Source organism: Epinephelus fuscoguttatus, linkage group LG8 (genome assembly GCF_011397635.1).
Source record: "Epinephelus fuscoguttatus linkage group LG8, E.fuscoguttatus.final_Chr_v1".
Lineage (NCBI taxonomy): Eukaryota > Metazoa > Chordata > Actinopteri > Perciformes > Serranidae > Epinephelus > Epinephelus fuscoguttatus.
The window spans coordinates 46,077,901-46,097,964 of NC_064759.1; the positions used below are offsets into that span (position 1 = coordinate 46,077,901).

At 43.1% G+C, this 20,064-nt stretch overlaps 1 protein-coding gene across 5 annotated transcripts in view; it reads right to left on the reverse strand.

Moving 5' to 3' along the window:
* Positions 1–20,064, reverse strand: part of adcy3a (adenylate cyclase 3a) — a 120,183-nt gene that overhangs the window by 45,354 nt on the left and 54,765 nt on the right. For 4 of the 5 annotated variants that reach the window (XM_049583121.1, XM_049583122.1, XM_049583123.1 and 1 more), the window contains exons 8-12: positions 10,427–10,592; positions 10,139–10,258; positions 8,127–8,269; positions 6,021–6,182; positions 5,574–5,661 (exon numbers count right to left, since the gene is read on the reverse strand). In XM_049583121.1, coding sequence (XP_049439078.1) covers positions 5,574–5,661; positions 6,021–6,182; positions 8,127–8,269; positions 10,139–10,258; positions 10,427–10,592 — 679 coding nt within the window. The remainder of the gene's footprint in view (positions 1–5,573; positions 5,662–6,020; positions 6,183–8,126; positions 8,270–10,138; positions 10,259–10,426; positions 10,593–20,064) is intronic. The other variant, XM_049583120.1, reaches the window with a different exon arrangement.

Genomic DNA, 20,064 nt, shown 5'->3' on the forward strand with positions numbered 1-20,064 from the left:
TCAGTGTCTGTGAATGTAGCTTGTTGTTACAATTCCGGTGCAATAGGTGGCAGTATGCATCGTAAAGATGCACTTAACGCACCTGGTCCACCAGAAGAAGAAGAAGCAGACGTAGTAGCAAAACGGATCCAAAGACCTCTCGGTACAAATATGTGGGCAAACAAGTCCAAAAGTGGTCCGAACAACTCTAACTCATCATGTTATATTAGTTGTTTTATTAGCCTGTGTCTGTATTAACATAGGTGGAAGCTCAACATGTGCAGAGACATTAACTCACGCTGTTAGTAGTGTTAACTGCAGCACGAGTCCCGTAGCAGCTCGCCACCCTGTTAATCAATTACAGCGGCTCCACTGGCAACGGGAGCGGCATGACAACCCCCGTCTGCCGCGGGACAACTCTCTATTTTACGCGGCTCTTCTATTTTTGTCGCGCTACGCTCCCCTACGCGACCCTCCAGCAGATAAAAACTATGTGAAATAGTGTGCTAAACGAGCACAATGTGTTTTTAAATGAATAAACCATTATCAGAGGTGATATGTGATGATTTCCATGCATTTACCCATGTTTATCCGTGACATTGTGTAAATGTCCGTGGAGGACATTTGAAAGCGAGTAGATGACAAACAGTACAGTAAACTTGTAGATAACTCAAATATATGTAATAACTTAGGTGGAAAATGCTTTAACATTTCATGCAGCCTACATGCAGCCTCTCGGCTTGGCAAACAGTAAATAACCCCGCTGGCTTCTCTACGTGTCGCTTCCGTACGCAGTCAGTGGAGCCCAAATGAACACGCCGCGACGCTACGCTGACGTGACGTAGGTTTGCAGCCGGTGGAGCCCGGCCGTGTGGTTCTGCTCGTTAGTAATTAACTCTGACGTCGGATGTTCATTTCTTCACACAGATGAGTATTGAAAAATATTTTTAATACCCCCCCCACCCTCCCAGGACCACACCACCACGAATAGATTCCTGTCCTGTGGGAAACACTGCATCTGCTTCATGTTGCGTTGTTGAGCCCTGGACACACCAGACGTGTAGTGCTGCCGAAGTCCTGCGAGTGTACTCGCGGGTGCTTGACTGTCCACACAGGCAGCACGTTTCTCCTGCGCTCTCCGCACCAGTTAAACTTCGACTCCACTCATCTGTTCCCGTCAGTACTCGTTTTTTCACATCAACAGGTCATTTTAAACATGGGTAAGTCCATATTTTAATCGTTTTTTATAACGTAATAAGTTAATTTGTCATTGCATATCCATGTATTGAGCGTGTTGGATAAACACTGGGCATATTGTTATTGACCATTTTATTTATGTAGTTGTGTCTGTAGGCTCGATGACACAAAATTACAATTGTAATGAAGTGATTAGGGTATTGAAAAATGTGTTCGGTTATGCACTGTTGTGTTATTTTAAATTATAAACACAGTATTTTACTGCTCGCGTGAAAATTAGACCAGATGCCGAACTGAAACGCTGCCTCCGCGGGCGCTCCGCTCTGCTCAGCGGCCTGTGTGGACAGTCAGATAGGTTAACATGGGCATCGATTGAAAACTGCCTCCGCTGCTGCACGCTGCTCTTCGGTGCCGCGTCCGGTGTGTCCAGAATGGCATGGGTGTGTGTTCATCTTTTCGTTCATGTCCTTATTAATGCACACTTTATAACTTGCTTGTTGGATTTATTAAAAACGAACAAATGAAAGGTAAATGTCTTTGAATATCTTAAAAAAAGATTATGACCGGATTTTTATGACCCTGTCGGTCAAAATGACCGGTGACGAAAAGTCTAGTGCGACATCTGCTAGGACCTCGCACCAGTCACGTTAATTTCAGTTTGGTCATCAGACCCTTAATTTCTGTTGCTGTCATGCTGAAAATTGCTGACTTTAATTTATGTTTGGTTGCCCCACCTTTGCCTTTTGTTTGCATTATCCTAAGTTTGGTCTTCTGACCTTAATTTACGTTTGGTCTATGATCTTTCATTTCTGTTGGTCCAAGTTGACCTTTTATTTCGTTCAACATATAGACACCATGGCCTCCAGAATCATGCCATCCCAGCCTTCCCTCTGCCATATGACCTCATCCCCTGCCCCTGCCATTTCACCCTAGCTTCATCTCGGTGGTTAGATCTATCCAAGCCTCCCTCTGCCACTTCCTTTCCATGCTCATCTCACATCCCCTGTTTTCTAGATAGCAGCTCCCCATTTGTTGTCCCTGTCTCATCCTGACCATATGTTCTCATCAAGGTTAAATTACCCCATTCAGGAGTCATGCAGGCCTTCAAATGTGTCCTTTCTCATTCACTGCCTCCTCGTTTTAGTTTGTCCATGCTTCTTCTGCAGTGCATTCCCTACTAATCTTTATCTGCTTGTTTTGTTAGAAGCCTGTTGCCTCCCGGTAAGGTAAGGATTGCCTCACGTCATACGGTTTGTCGTCCCTCTCACTCCTCACTGTTTTGGGGGGTTCCCTAATTGGCTACGGATCCATCACCCTCCTTATAACTCACCATCTTGAAGGGGTCTAATCGCCAAAGACTTTTCACATTTTCACATTCCATTCTCATGTGCATTTGTAATTAAATATTTTCTTTCCTAACCAAAACATGTCTCTCCTGATTGAAATCTTGTTAGACATTTGTGTGAAGTTTTGTTATAATTAGCATAAGAAGTTTTGAGTTATAGCCAAAACAATGTTTTTTGAGGTCACACTGACCTTGACCTTTGACCACCAAATTCTAATCAGTTTATTCTTCAGTGCAAGTGGATGATTGTGCCAAATTTGAAGAAATTCCCTGATCCTCCTGAGGGATTCTTGAGATATCGCATTCACAAAAATGGGTCGTACGTATTTATGGACGGACGGACAACCCAAAAGCATACTGCCTCTGGCCGGCATGGAGGCATAAAAAAGGCAATAAAAACTTTTGACTTTTTAACCAAAGTCAGAGATGTGTTTGAAAATGACATCAGGAAACTCACCCACATCATCTGTGCGAGTTCATTACCAAGTAAGTCACTCATACACATGTGCTGCTGTTAAGTTACTGTGATGTGTTGATGGAAAAGGTACTGAGGGCTTATGACACTGTGATATTTAATGTGATATTGGTAAGTAGTGAAGAGCCCTGAGCATTATTTACAGCGAGTCTGCATTTCCTCAGTCCATGTGACTGACTGCCTGACTGTGTGCATGGTGCCGACTGACCTGAACTGAGTACAGCCCTGACAGCAGCGGTCAATACTGGCCTGCCTGATGAATGTCAATACATCTGAATTACCATGATGAGGAGACACACACACACACACACACACACACACACACGCACTATGAAGGATATCACATTCACTCATTAAGAGCTTCTGACAGCAACATTTACTGTCGAGTTGATGCGAGGCAGTCAGCGGGAGAATCCACGTCCAAGCCGTCCCGACCCCAGGGGAGACAAGCCAAGGCTGAGGAAGTGTGACCAGGAGGCGCCAACCCAAATACAGACCCCCCAGCAGGGCCAGCCGAGGTCACCCCCACGGCGCCCACCTCTGATAAAGCAGGATCGTCGCCAATGTTACACCTGTGGACAGGAGGGTCATTTATCGTGGAACTGCCCCAGCAACAAGGAGTCCATGCTGACAGCTGGGTCAGCCGATGCCCAACAGAAGGCCGGCAGCTATCTCACCACCTGCAGGGCCTGTGAGGACACAAAAGCCCCCAAGCTTCCCATTAGAATAGCAGGCCATGATGCAGAGGCTCTACTGGACTCCGGAAGTTCTGTCACCCTTTTAAGGCCGGAACTGACGACTGGACCCCAGGGGCCCCCTATTCCAGTCTCCTGTGTCCATGGGGACTCACGGGACTGCCCCACCACTAACATCCAGGTACAGACCACGAGGGGCGCCTTTGAAATAAGGGCTGGGTGGTGAAGAATCTGCCGGTACCAGTACTCATAGGGTGAGACTGTCCCATATTTTGGCATTTGTGGGTGTATTGCAAGCGAAACAGTGCAAGGAAGAAACCCCGGAGTGCCCGGAAAGTCAAGCCATTGCCGGCCTGTGAAGCGCCCTCTGGGGTCCCTGGCTCTTCTGGAGAGGAGACTGTGATGATGCTCCCAGACCAGCAGGGGTCCTGGGGGAAGGAAATCCTGTATCCAATGAAGCCTCTTCAGAGGAAGTGTTTTCTGAGGCCTTCTTGGAATTCCCCCTTGTGGAGGAGGAACGGGGCCCACAGTTTGGGACCGCCCAGTTAGAGGACCCCAACCTGGTACAAGCCAGAAGGAACGTGGTAGAAGTCGAAGGGAAATGTGTCGAAGGGGTAAGTGTGATCACATTTCCAGATTTTATTGTGAAAAACGGCCTTTTGTACAGGGTGGTTAAAAAGAGGGAACTCATTGTTGAACAGTTATTGGTCCCAAAATGTTATGTTCCCAAAGTGTTACACCTCGCCCATTCACACCTGTTGGGAGCTCACTTGGGGGTACAGAAAACCTACAACAGAATCCTGGGCCATTTTGTACTGGCCAGGCGTGAAGAGGGCAGGCCAGGATTACTGCAAAAGCTGCGTAGAATGCCAGAAGACAGCCCCAAAGGTAAACTACCAGAATCCTTTGATTCCTCTACCCATAACTGACACCCCCTTCCAGAGAGTGGCCATGGATATAGTGGGTTCCCTTCCAAAGTCCAGTAGGGGGCATCGATATATCCTAGTCATCAAGGATTATGCCACTCGCTACCTTGAAGCTATCCCATTACGTGCTGCTAATACTAAAACAGTGGCCAGAGAGTTGTTCCTCCTCTTCGGTCGAGTTGGCATCGTAAAGGAGGTCCTAATGGAAACTGCTTCATGTCACGAGTGATGAAAGAGATGTGCAAGTTGCTGAAGGTGTGAAAACGTCTGTGTACCACCCGAGGACAGATGGTCTTGTTGAGCGGTTTAATAAGACTCTCAAACAAATGCTGAGAAAGGTTACTGATGTTAATGGGAAGAACTGGGACCAACTAATTCCTTTCGTCTTGTTTTCCATAAGAGAAGTTCCACAGGCATCTACAGGGTTTTCACCGTTCGAGTTGCTGGATGGACGGAGGCCCAGCAGCATGCTGGATCTAGCCAAAAAAGCCTGGGAGCAACAGCTGTCCCCCACCACTCCATCATAGAGTATGCTGACCAGATGCAGGACAGGATGGGCAAGATATTGCACTAAAAATGACTTGTAGCCTGTACATTTTGTTTAAATGGTTTTTAGCACATTTTTTCCGAGTGAAAACTAGCATAATCATACCCATAGCTATAAATGCACTCTGCTAACCAAGCTAGCTGTTAGCGTTGGGATCTAACTCTCGTTAAAATATGGTCACTTCTCTCTCAAAAACCAATCTGGTGAAGGCAAAAATGCCAAACTTAAGGCTTCAAAACAGGAAACCAGAAAAAAAAAGGGGTGGCGTCACAGTGGCTACATCCGTGATTTTACACAGTCTATGGTTTTGTCACCACATCTGGAGAAGGTTTTGGTACCTGAAAACTGACACTACCAGGTATTGCAAACATGATAAAAATTTAAGTGTAAAAGAAGTGCAGTAACTCACTCTGGGGAAGATGGCGGCCAAAGAACAGATTGTCAGGATGAGAAGTAAGACCTCTCCCACTGCAAAGGTGATGTAGTTTGCAATCAGCCTGTTCCACAATACATGAACACACAGAAAAACCATTACTGGTTGCAGTTAACAAGTCCAGACTCTCTAACATCTGTATTAAGTAATTAACAGCTGCATGCTGAGGGGACAGAAAACCTTACTGCTAAGAGCAATATTACTGTGAGCTGGGTTTATAAAAATGTTTAAGATCCCAAGTGTGGAGGACCCCTCACAGTATAGAGTAAATTATTATATGAGTAAGATCACCTTGCTAATTACAATTTGAGTCCTCAGAGTGTGAGCTTAAGTTTCTCTTGCCTTTTGGGTTGTGAGACATGAATGAAACATGGCCACAGTGTGAATAAAAGTGTGAGATTACTTGAGGCCTTGTGAACTGACCAGGGGTCTATGAGTGCCTCCATAGCTGCAGTGAAGAGCAGGACCACACAGGAACAGCAAAAAGCAGCTCCGCTCTGTTTCTCCTTCTCCACAGAGTACCGAGTCTCCAGGTCTGGATCCACAAACCTCAGGGAAAGTCTGTTGGTGTGTTTCCCCTTCAGACTGATGAGACAAGTAAGCTTTAGCACATGTAATCACAATTTTGTATTGGGGAATATATAATACATAAGACAAGATATCATTACACCATTGAAAACTGATGCATCTATTTGCACCCCACACTGTGATTTGCATTTTGTGCAACTAAGTCAAGTTTGGGAGAAAACTGCTGCACTGATTTGTGCATCTAAGTATCGAACTTTACTCTGTACTTTTCTGGTTCTGACCAAAATTCGACCTTAGCATCAACATCAACAGTTTGGTACTGAAACTGGTATCATCTGGCTTGGCTTCTTTATATAACTGAAAACAGGGTTTTGTATGATTTTTTTTAATCTTTCATCAAGTAATTAACCTGAACAAGTCTAATTTTGGTATTGCTACAGAAACTGAGGTATCACTGCAGTGGTATTAAAACATTTCCAACAAAACCCAGCTCTATTTATTAGTGGTTCACAATAGTAGAATGTCTAGCAAAAAAAAAAAAAAAAAAAAAAAAAAAATCGATACAGCATAGTGTCGCAATATTTTTGTGTGGCAATGTGGCATCATCACACAGTGCCAAGTATCAATTTCTTATTATATAGATTATTAATATTAAACATACAAATTAAACTTTAGGTGGCCTACTAGAATAATATGATATAACAGGCACGCAGTGATGGTCCAAGATAGACCAACTCCCAATCACTGGCTTGGTGTGCCCTTACATGACATCTAACTATAAAGCAAGGCATCTCTATATTTATGTATGTATATTTGTGTGCATGTGTCTTTCACATAACTTGAGAACCATTCATCTGATTTGCTTCACACTTGGTATTGGTGAGGACACAAAGATATGCATTGTTGAATTTGGTGTATTCTGGACACTTGACAAGCTTAATATTGATAAACTTTGAATAAAAAGGCCATTGGTGCTCGGTGGCTCTGTACAGAGGCGGGGTCGGGGTTTTAGGGCTCTGCAGAGCTGAGAGGTCATCATATAAGCAAGGATTCTCTATCCTGTGCTGCAGTATATATAACAACAGATGAAGAAAGAGATCGGAGATGTTACATGGCAGCAAACTCAAGCATTTCAACCATCAGTGATGTAATTTTCTGAATGAACACTCTTGTTCCTGGACCCAAGGAAGTGCAGGGCTCTACAGGGTCAAGCAACATGTTATTCGTTACAGGCCATTATTCAGGCACGGCTCATTGACTACAAGTCAGATGCAGGATATAGGCCTACTAATGATACAGTAGAACTCTTCACTTTCTGGAGTCAGCACGCACAAGCAGATAGCCATACTAACTTATATCACTAACGACGTTATTGCCGGCAAAATACCTCCACTAATTTAATCCGCACTTTACTTTATAACCTCATAGATTATGTCAAAGAAAGCAACAAATATGTCTATTTGGAAACTAATACATTTTCTTAGTGTCTTTCCCCCATATTTCTTATCATGAGAAGCTGCTACTAGAGTGTGTTTTTTAGATGGATTTGGTGGGACCATTTGAGGGCCCATCTTACTATACATTTTAACCCTTTGTCTTACTAGGAATGTTAGTATTGCCAGTGATAGAATAAGTGCAAAACTTTTTTTTGTTAAGGAAAACTATTAATAATTAATAGCAAAACTATGAATACCCCACAGTAAAAATAAGCTATTGCATTCAGCATTTTTGATTAAGTGAAGAGTGAGTGAAGAGAGGCATTATCAGCATATTGTACTTAATTTTATTTAACATCTGTTTGGGGTAGAGCTTTCAACTCTATGATGATGCTGGATAATTTAATGAATAATAATGCATCATATTTTAATCATAGTATACCATTGACATGCAAGTATTTCTGGGGCCATGTAAGTTAACAATGAAGAAAGCAGTATTAAGAAGCAATTTGCATTTACAGAGAAGTAGTGCTTTAGGTTCAAACAGTGAGGGGTGTTCACTTACGCCTGAACAGTTTCTCTCTCCAGCAGAGCCTCATTGAGCAGTTTGTTGAGCTCCTGTTCATTCTCCTGAGCATCGATCACCCTTTCAGCCAGGTCCCGCAGCCGCAGTCTTCTCCGAGGGTTAGGAAAAGATGGATTCACCACCTGAAGGCCCACAAAAAAACACCCACATATTCCATTTGTATATCTGATATCAGCTGGTCTGTCCCAAGACTTTAATCCACAGCAACAAACCTCTGAAAATTTCCAGTTGACCAACACCCAACAAGCTAGATTTCCATGACATTTTTTGTAGATGTTCATGATCCCCTGAGGGCAAGACTCAGCTGTCTATTTACACCTCAAGGAGAAAGTACACTCCTTTGAAGACAGCAATGTGCACATCTTGGACAGGGAAGACAGATGGTTTGAAAGAGGTGTAAAAGAAGCCATCTATGTGGAAATTGGAAAAACCATCTCTCAATAGAGGAGGAGGTCTGCGACACCACCTATCCCCCACCTATAATGCTGTCCTTTCATCCTTGCCCAGGAGATTTAACAGCTTAACCTCCAAAAACAATGGTCGTTCACAAATGGCCTCATGTGACTCATAACTCCAACGACCACCGGTGCAGCAGGAGTTTCAACGACCATCATTGACACACCATTGGAGCACTAACGAATCAGTGACATCATTGGCCTTGTGAAGACCTCCCCAGAAGTTAAATACCTGGGTATTCGACACCAGTTTGTCAGACTAGTTCCACCCTAGTCTGACAAGCATGAACTGATGAAGCCTCTTGGATAAGAGGTAAAACGTCTTCTAAGACAAAACGAAGACCAGTTGAGCCAAAATTTCCCATAGAACACAAGAAATATCAAAACCAAACTAAATAACTGCCTTGACATTTTCTGAGCACATTCACACTGCACAGAGAATCAATTCTGTCATCTTGTGTCATCCTAAGAAAAAAGTAAACACTGATTAACACAAGATTATCTCACAGTCTCATAGAATCAATGTGCTCAGCAAATTTTATGTCAATCTACCCAAAGGTATAAACTGTTTTGGTTTCAATGATGCTATGACCTTTACACTGGTGCTACCCTCATGACAAACTTTAAACTTTTAGCTCCACTTCAAGTACAACTCTGTTCCTCAAGAGATCAGACACTGGCAAAAAGAAATTGTGTCCTCACAAAGTATATGGTGATGAAGGCTTAGTGATGTAGCAACTACTCATAAGGTTAGTTGGTGAGCTACTATAGCCAGAAACATGCTATCTAAACAGGAACATGCTAACATTAGCCCAGACGGTTTCCAACAGGACAAATTTATGTGTCAAAGTTCACCACAGTAGAAATTTATATAAAAGCTGCATGAGATTTACTTTGCCTTGGCAAGCAATGGCACTAATCTGAGGGATTCCACTGAAAACAACCCATTTTGGTCAGAAATGTCACTCTTATAAATCCTGTTGTGGCTAGGCCCTAACAATAGCTAAATCATCAATACTAATATATTTCTATTTTTTGACAGTCCAGCGTTGTGAATTGTTAAAAACTGCTGCTTTTTGGGTGGTGCCAGTGAGACTCTAGCTACAGTACATTATATTGTCATTCTAATTCTAATCTTAGACCTTAGCTTAGATCTTCAGACCAAAGCTTTGCAACGCATAAGTACATACAGCAAACAGCAGCAGTGACCTACCGTCTGACACCGGCACACTGTGAGGACGGAAACAGAGGGCTTGGCAGGAACGGAGCACCTGCTGCAGCAGTCCTTTTAACTTGACCAGTGGACTTCACTACAAGCTGATTGGCTGTTAAAACGGGTGACCAGACTTACGTTCTAAAAACCACCCGCCAGCAATTTGACCAGCTGAGTTGCAGGTGACAACATCAGCCGGCTTGTGTCGAGCTCAGACTGGCCAGTTTACACAGCTGCAACTTTTCTCTGCAACGTTCTAAAACAGTTTGGTCTCATCACAAATCTTTATCTAAACTGGGCTTTAGAGATATTTTCTTGCTTACCCTGGTGTCCAGCTCTTCTGGTTCCTCTGGTGTGGTGCAGGCTGTGTTAACACTGCCATTACACTCTGAGGTATTGATCAACAGTGGGGAGTTTCCATTGGAAGAGGTGACAGACAGCTTCTAATGCGAAACAAGCAAACAGGAAGTGCTGAGTGATTACTATGAAAAAGCTTACAGACTTGTGATTTTAACTGTAACATTTCATCACTTTTTCTGTGCATCAGCTGGTGGAAAACAAGACAAACATTTGAATATCCAAATATAAGCAGTGTAGCAGGTTTGACTCACAACACCATTGATGCCATTCTTCCCCACAGGTCCTTTAGGAACAACTACCAGATATGTCTCGATGCCCCTCTCCCGCAGGTAGTCGCAGCGGTCACCTCCGTTCCCTGGCTCCACATCAAACTCACCATGAAGGCACTCCATGGTGCTCTGTGAGATGTGAACACGACTGGTCCACACATACAGATGGGTCAAAGATTAGACAGGTAACTGTAGACTTCATGGAGCCATGAATCGTTTCTTAATCATTTTAAGATGTAGAATGTCACTGTATGCATTCAGTCAAATCCCCCTCCATGAATTTACAATGCTCATATACAGAGTGATGTATTGCAACTACTTTCTATCTAATGAACACAGTGTTAATATATTAGATTTAAAGAAATGACCATTTGTGAGTTACTTACTCACTGCATGTTACCTTGAATTCATTGAGAAAGCTTTGTTTTTCTTGCATGCTTCCATACTGAATGAAGAATCCAAAAACAGAAAACATTCTTCAGGAACTGAAGCAAGCAGGAACTGCATTTAACATCAGCAAAACTACATCAAAACCTCAGTTTACAAACGCTCACACAACTCAAGAAGTATAATCAATATCTCATTTATCCAGTCGTATGCTCAGTACTTCCTAAACACATGCATTTTCACTTAAATGTTCTGATTGAAAACACTTCAGTGCAAACAGTCTCATGCACAGCCAAGTAGCTGCTTAAGAACGCATGTGCATTTGAACTCTGTTCAAGCAGAGCTCATATGCAGGTGTGTGCTCAGGCACACTTAGAACGCAGCACTCATAGACAGAAGGGTTTTTATAATATAACATTCATTCATTCATTCATCTTCTAACCGCTTCATCCTCTTGAGGGTCGCGGGGGGGCTGGAGCCTATCCCAGCTGACATTCGGCGAGAGGCAGGGTACACCCTGGACAGGTCGCCAGACTATCGCAGGGCTGACGCATAGAGACAGACAACCATTCATGCTCACATTCACACCTACAGACAATTTAGAGTTATCAATTAATCTAGTCCCCAATCTGCATGTCTTTGGACTGTGGGAGGAAGCCGGAGTGCCCGGAGAGAACCCACGCTGACACGGGGAGAACATGCAAACTCCACACAGAAGGGCTCCCGCGCCCGGGATGGAACTGGCAACCCTCTTGCTGTGAGGCGAGAGTGCTAACCACCACACCATCGTGAAGCCCTATAATATAACATTTTAGCAAAAATGTGTTTGGGGACTACTGAGCATACAACTGGATGACTTCAATTCATGAAGAATGTTGGAGGCAAAGTTTTCTTCAATTCAAGGTAACGAGGTGAGTAACTGAAAGCCTGCGCTACAAATGGTCATTCTGTGTGTAAAGTATTCTTTTAAGAACAACACAGGGTGGAGATGTTTGGTTGTGGCAGTGTATTTTCTTCTGTTACTGTAGAAATGTATAGTAGGGATGTGCACAATTAGTCAACAAGTCGATTAAATGTTGCTAACCTTGCTAGTTGGCACAAGAAATACTGGTTGGTTTAACGTATTATAAAGATACCCAGAGAAAAATGGGAGGAGTTTGGGTTGGCATGTGAGACTAACCAGTGGCTCTGACCATCAACAGCCGTCCCTGTCTGTCTCTTTCACACGCAGACAAACACACTTGTGCCCTTTCAGACTCATTGGCTAGAATCACATGCGCCATTGATACTTGATACAAGTCCACAGCCATCTGCGGACATTCAACACAGAAAGTCTGAACCTCCCACACTTCTGCCAGCTGGATGTCTTCTTGGTAGGCTGAACGAGAGAGGTGCTTTTGGGCACACAGGAGATTTGGAAAAGCCAGGATGTGTGTGTGTGTGTGCGTGTGTGTGCACGTGCACATTGCATGCACACTCACACACTGGTTACTTTGTCATGCATATGTGTGTGTTTAAATGGAGATGAGTCTGGAGATTATATACACAGCAAATAATTGTTATTTGTTAATTTTTATTTACTGAGTTTTGGCATGTTTTGTGGCACAATGTGCAGTACCACAATGCAGTACCACTGCAGCAGCATTACACTCAATTTGGTCATTTAAAAACTGGACAATCAATCCCAAATCTCTTACATCTGACATTTTTTTTCAGACAATGTTTAACCTGATAGAGTTAGTCCATGGGCCAGACCAGATTGCAGTACCACTCAAGGTGGTAAAACTTAGTAATAATTTATGAAAATGTCCATGTCTGTAGATGATATTTTGGTATGATAGACATTCCTGAGTGGCAGCTGTGTCACAGTAACCAGCCCATGAAGTGAACCACGCCCTAAAGTAAATTGCATTTTAGACGCTGGTGCATATCCCAGTTTAGACTCATGGTCAAGACATTTTTCAGTGTTTTATTATATTGTGTTTGGTGTCATTTTAAAGGGGACATTGTTGGCTTTCACTCAAGCCCAACTGTGAATCCTTCTGACAAATACTGAGGTAACTGTAGCCCTTTAAACAGTCAATGACATAAATTGTTTCACAATTTTTACCTAAATTATATTTTTTCTTTTAGCCTTGTGGCATCTAGAAACATCAGGGAGACAAAACTCAGAAACTGGAATACTCACAGGACTCTAAGGATTAAGGAAATGCATATTATACCCACACTTTTCATTGTGAGATGTTATTACGAGCCGTAAGTTAGAAGAATGACTCTGACCGAAATCTCTCTCATTTAATTACTCATTTGAAGTAGTTTTTAGTAGCTGACTGTTCATCACGGTAAGCATTTTATCCAAACTTTAATAACTATGCAAAAGATACCTCAGTTTTTAGAATTTTAACATGTTGAACACCAATGGTTTAGGCCAAAGATAACACAACATTTACATTTGTTCCAGCTGGCAAAGAAGTGAGTGAGTCAGCAAGCTAGCTAGCCAAAGATGTGTGAGAGACTGGTGACAACTGAGCTATCTTTTAAAGGGTAAGTCTATTTGGGACTTGGCTTTCAATTTAAGCTTTATAGTAGTTAATTTAGTTAACACTGGTTAGGATTATTTTGATCCTTTATCAATGTTACTTTTACTTGTAGGTTGTCACACTGTTGCTGTGAATGTGGAACCAGAGTACTGAGAGATTAATTAGGGGTTTGCATCAAAGTAATTATGATTTGTGGTTGTATATTGCAGCTGAAAACTGCCTGAATATGGTCACCAGTGAACAAGCAAGTAACAGCCCACTATTTTAAAAAAACACGGATGGAGTGCATCATCCACTGTTCTGATGATAGAAATAAGCTGGTTTCAGCACAAAGTGTTGTCTCCTGGAAATTTCTGCTTAGGGCAGCTTTGATACGGAATCATGTACCAGTTTTGGAACTGGCAAAAGACATTCCTGAGGGTCAGATTCCAGAAAGCTACTACCACAGAAAGTGTCTTCACTATAAAGAAAGATCTTAATGGAATCCTTGCAAAAGAAAAGAAAACTGCTACTACCACTTTCTGTGGTAGTAGTTTCCACTTTGCCAGCTAGAACAAATGCAAAAGTTGTGTTTATCTTTAGCCTTAACCTTTGGTGTTCAACATGTTAAAATTCTAAAAACTAAGGTATCTTTTGCATAGTTTTTAAAGTTCAGATAAAATGCTTACCTTGATGAACAGTCAGTTGCACTGGGTGAAGCAAAGAGCATGCTGGTTTGCACATTATTTATGGAAATACTGTGAGTAACAAAACATCTACTGCGCTTTAAGTGGCCCTCCAGCCAGCAGAGGGAATGAATGGTGCCAATTTGATGACGATGTGGGTGGTATTCTGGAAGCCACCATGAAGGGTGGGGGGTGGACAGAACATTCCAAACAATGGCAATCGTGATGGTCAGCATCACCACGGAAAGGGTCAGTACAGAAGAGAAGGGATGCACCAAAAGCCAGTAGTCCAAGAATTGCAGAGCAATCAAGATCACACAGCTGAGACAAGAACTACGACTCTTTAGAAAGCATTTCAAGGGGGTAAACTAAGACGAGAAGCATGGGCTAGCAGAACTATGCAGCATCCTGAGGAAAAGACTTCACACTATCCGGCAGCAGAGTGGCACAGGAGGCGGACTAAGGAAAGAGCTATCCAGCGTGCTGCCTTCCTTGCAAACCCTTGGGTTTACTAAACAGCTGCTGGGCCAGAAGCGCACCAGACACCTCACATGCTCAAAAGGGGAGAATGACAACCATCTCTATCTCAACTTCAGTCATGCAGCATGGGAGGAAGACCTAGGAGAATGCAAAACCCTTATCAACCCACCAGCACCAACCACCGACTTTAACACCAAGGACCCCAGTTGGAAGGAAATCCAATTTGTGATCAAGGCTGTGAGAACTAGCTCAGCGCTGGGACCCAACGATGTGCCCTACCTGGTGCACAAGAGGTGCCCCAAGCTCACACACCGCCTGTGGAAGATACTGAGGGCGTTCTGGAGGAAGGGAAAGGTAGCCCAACAATGGAGATTCGCAGGAGTGTGGGTGCCAAAGGAAGAAAAGTCAACTGGCATTGAGCAGTTTAGGACCATTTCCCTGCTCAATGTCGAGGCGAGGATATTTTTCAGTACTGTCTCCTGCTGGCTGACAGAGAATCTCTAACTTCTCAGTGCATAAAGGGGGGATCCCGGAGGTCCCAGGCTGCCTGGAACACAGTGACGCAACTGATCAGTGAGGCTCGAGAAGGGAAAGGGGACCTGGCTGTGCTATGACTTGACCTAGCCAATGTGGCTCCATACCACACAAGCTAGTGGTGCGGCATCATGTCCTGAGCAACATCGAGAACTTCATCATGGATTATTATATCAACTTTAATCTGAGGTCCACTTCTGGGACAGTAACATCTGACCAGCATCTCAAGAAAGGTATTATGACTGGATGTACAACTTTAGTGACCCTATTTGCTCTGGCCATAAATATGCCAGTCAGAGAGTGTACGCCACAGTGTAGAGGACCCAAAATCAGGTTGGGAGTCCGGCAACCCCCCATCAGAGCCTTAATGGATGATCTGACAGTAATATCTATGCCAGTCCCGGGAAGCAGATGGATTCAAGGTCCTTGGTTCTGAGAAGAGGGAAAGTGACAGACCTGTTTCATTTCTACCTTGGAGGAACCCAAATCCCATCCGTCATAGTGAAACCTGTGAAGAGCCTCGGGGAAAGTCTTTGACTGCACCCTAAAGGACATGCATCCATCAGAGCAGCAAACCAAGATCCAAGATGGCAGCATGTCTAGTGTCTCTGTGAAGTCTCTGTTGTGTGTTTGTCTGTTACAAGTAGTTTTACTTGGTTTTTAGTATCTTTCCACACTTTTCACTCAAGCTCTTTTACTGCTGTTTTACCAGCCCTTAGAAGTATACATCCAGCTCTGTGGATTGTGCATATTTTTTTTATCTTTTTTGGGAAGCTACCCTGCTCTGGCCTACTCCACCTGCTCAGAGGTTTGATCTGCTGTTTGTGGGCTGCTCTGAGTTTTTGGGAGCTGCTGCAGTGTGGCTAGTCTTTAGCCCAGATCTGCAGCAAGGAAAACTGAGACCCAGCACCTGCTATTGTGGGGCTTGACTTTAGCCAGGAACTACAGCATTCTGCATCTGCCTGGCCTACTCCATCCACTCTGCTCCGCAGCCTGAGGCCCTCACCATCCGCCCTACTCAGCAGCCTGAGGCCCTCACCATCCACCCTGCTCTGCAGCCTGAGACCCTCACCATCCATCCTGCTCGGCAGCCTGAGGCCCTCACCATCCATCCTGCTCAGCAGCCTGAGGCCCTCACCATCCACCCTGCTCTGCAGCCTGAGGCCTTATCTATTGTTTGGTGATGGCTGGTGGAGCTGTGAAAATGGCTCATATCCTGGTTCTTCTCTGCCTCATGTCTGTGTTGAATTCTGAAAAGTACTCTCAACATGAGGAGCTGAGTGGACTCATGACTGTCTTGTCACCTGTGGTGAGTGTTCCTTATAAAGGTTCTAATGTGTTACACAAACAATTCCATTTTATTTTGTTATCCGAGCCGACTACCTCATTTAACTTTGGTTGTTGTGTTCGATATCCTTCCATTATGGTTCTTCAGGACTGCTTCTTGAACTCTGACATGCTTTTGTACTTTGCTAATCATGTTAAGACAAAGGATGCGTTGTGTGCTTTGACTTTAAGAAGAAGATGCCTGATTTTTTTGTTATTATTGCTTTCTGGTAACGTGCAGCTAAACCCTGGTCCGACTAATTGCAGCCAGATTGCATCTTCGGCTGACTTTAAGTCAAGATCCGGTTTGGGCCTCCTTCACCTTAATGTATGTAGTTTGTTATCCAAACTTGATTTTATTCAGATCTGGGGTGAATCTACTGATGCTGACATTATTGTTTTATCAGAAACGTGGCTTACCAAATCTATCTCTGACTCTGACATTTCCATAAATGGTTACAATATATATCATACTGACCAACCTAAGAGAGGTGGTGGTGTTGCCATTTATGTGGAAAAATAAGTTGTGTGCATCCTTGTTGGTATCTAAATCAATTGGTAAACAATTTGAATTTTTGGCGTTAAATTTTGAGGTGTCTAAGGGCCTTGTAGTTACCGCGGTTGGCTGCTACAGGCCCCCTTCAGCTGTCAGTGAGTCTCTGATTTTTGTCAAGCCTTTTACATCAACTTGAAAACAAGGAAATTGTTTTACTTGGTGACTTAAACTTGGACTGGTTAACGTCTGTGTCAGAGGACTTAAAGGACCTTGGTGTCTCATTAAACATTACTCAGATTGTGGATAGTTCCACCCATCCTAACATTGAATGTGCCAGTAAGTCATCTTTGATTGATGTCATTTTGACAAATGTCCCTCATAAATACTCTGCTGTGGGAGTATTTGCTAATGATGTTAGTGACCACTGTGTTGTGGCTACAATTACAGACACAAAGGTTCAGAAATGTAACCCACACATCATTATTAAACGTGACACTAAGCACTTTGTTGAACAAGGTTTTTTATTTGACTTGTTTTATTTTGAGTGGAGCAAAATTTATTTAATTGATCATATTGAAATTGCTTGGTCATATTTTTATCAAGGTTTCAAGGAAATAATAGACAAACATGCACCTCTGCATAAGTTTAGAGTGAAGGGCCAAGATAACCTCTGGTTTACAGCAGAATAATCTAGTCTTCTGCACAAAAGAAATAAGGCCTGGGCGAAGGCTAGAAAGACAGACTCTGAGACTGACTGGCTCCATTTTAGGCAACTAAAATAGTTATACATCTCAAGTTAAAAGTTCTAAATCTAGGTATTTTCTTTCTGTTACCACTGAAAACTTGAATGAAAGCCATTAAAGCTTTATCTGTCAGTGGAAATCAAAATGAATTGCCCCCCTGTATTGCCACAGAATCTGGCACTATATCTGACAGACCCACTATGCTGAACTGTTTTAATGAGCATTTTGTATCTTGTAGCTCAGTGTTCGACTCCGTTTCTGACTCTGCTTCTGTGTACACTTCAGTTCCTGATCCTGTCCAAAGTGGCACAGATGAACCTTTCCGCTTTTCTCCATTTTCGGTTGCTGATGTACATGAAGCCTTAAACAAGTTAAATCCTGAGAAACCTGCTGGCCCTGACAACTTGGAACCCTTTTTTCTTAAAAATAGCTGCAGATTTTATTGCACCACCTCTGACTTATCTTTTTAACCTTTCAGTTAACTCTAATTCGATTCCAAAAATATGGAAATCAGCCTATGTCCTAGGCCTAGATATTGTTACAACTCAAGGGAAGAAACTAGAGATTGTCTCCTGCTATAAATATCTGGGCATATGGATAGACAACTGCCTGTCTTCTAAACCTCAGGAATAATCTTCTTAAAAAGCTAAGGTTGAAGTTAGGATTTTATTTTAGAAACAAGAGCTGTTTCTCCTTTGAGGCCAGAAAGAAACTAATTTCTGCAACCTTTTTACCACTTCTTGATTATGGTGATATTTTATATATGAACGCTCCAGCCCATTGTTTGAGGATGTTGGACACTGCGTATCACAGTGCTCTGAGATTTGTCACAAACTGTGCAATACTGACTCATCACTGTACTCTGTATTCCAGGATTGGCTGGCCCTCACTGATTATGCGAAGGCTCAGTCACTGGTACCTGTTTATCTATAAAGCCATGTTAGGCATGCTCCGTTCTTATATCTGCTCTTTGATTGTTCAGGGGCAGGAGGCAGTGGAGCAGGCTTCGTCAAAGAGCTCTGGTGGGATCTGTGGCACCCGGCCATGCAGCATTGGGTAGCATTCCAACAACCAGCTACCAGCTATAGCAATCTAAAAGGCAAGGACAGGCGGGACCTGGATGGACAGTAGTGGAAGGAAGAAGGAGAAGTGTGCAGAGCTGGCGGAGGATTGCCGCAGACAGGGGTGGCATGCACGGTGCATGCCCATTGAAGTGGGGAGCAGGGGCTCTGCGGGAAGATCAATATGCAAGGCCTACAGCCTCCTGGGCATCACTGGAGCACACAAAAGGAAAGCTATCAGCAGAGCCTCAGCAACTGCAGTGAAGGCAGAGATGGCTCTGGATTATTAGGGACAAGCAGTGGACTGATGCCTCTTGGACACAGGCCGGGAATTGATTACTCCCGGTCAAGTCGCCTGGGTGAGGGGGTTTGAAGTTACGAGACCCAAAACACCCTATGACCCCCAAGTACTTCACTGATGAAGTGTCCAAGTACATCTGGAGATGTATGTATCTACCTGAGTAGTGTGTGCTTACAGAATCATTGTGTGAGTGAGTGAGTAAAGTGTATTGTTCTACATTTTGTACAATTGGATTTTTTTTTCAATGTTTTATGAAACAAAGAAAAAACGTATTTCTTTTTGAAAATACAAAATTACTCCAAAGTATATTGTCACAAATTACTTCTCTTTTTTTCCTGACACATACTATGTCTAAAATGCAGTTTACTTTAGGGGTGGTTCCCTTCATGAGCTGGTTACTGTGACACAGCTGCCACTCAGTAATGTCTATCATACCAAAATATCATCTACAGACATAGACATTTTCATAAATTATTACAAAGTTTTGCCACCTTGAGTGGTGCCGACAAGTGAAATTTTGGGCTCTAGCCCATGGACTAATTAAAGTGTGTTCAATTTTAACTGTTTTTAGTATTTTATACTTTTAGACTAGTCGACCAATCTAAGTTTTAACGTCAGGAAAATTAGTCATTAGGAACATCCTCAATTTATGACATGATATCTGAACATATATAATAAGATGCAGTTTAGAGTTCAGGGAAATGCTAGTAACATCTGTGTGGTAAAAAATAAACATCCGTGCTCAATTATATTATTTTCTTTTGGATTAGTATTTTGATCTCTTTCATCAACTTAATTTCCAGCAGCAGGCAGCTGTTTTCAGTGAGAAAGCTCTAATAAAGCAAGCAGTCCAGTTCAGTTTAATTCAGTACAGTACAAATTAAAACAGTTATTTTTCCATTTCCGTTGGCAAGAGTTGTGGATGGTACCAATGGAACCATCCCCTTTTTTGACCACCCCTCTGTTGGGATACCTAGCACACAGATCTGGTACTAAAAGATGGCGCTAGAAACATTGCAGTCCGTTGATTGGTATGATCCTCCTGTCGCCTCACACTTTCTGTCTCAAATCAGACCGGGGGAAACTG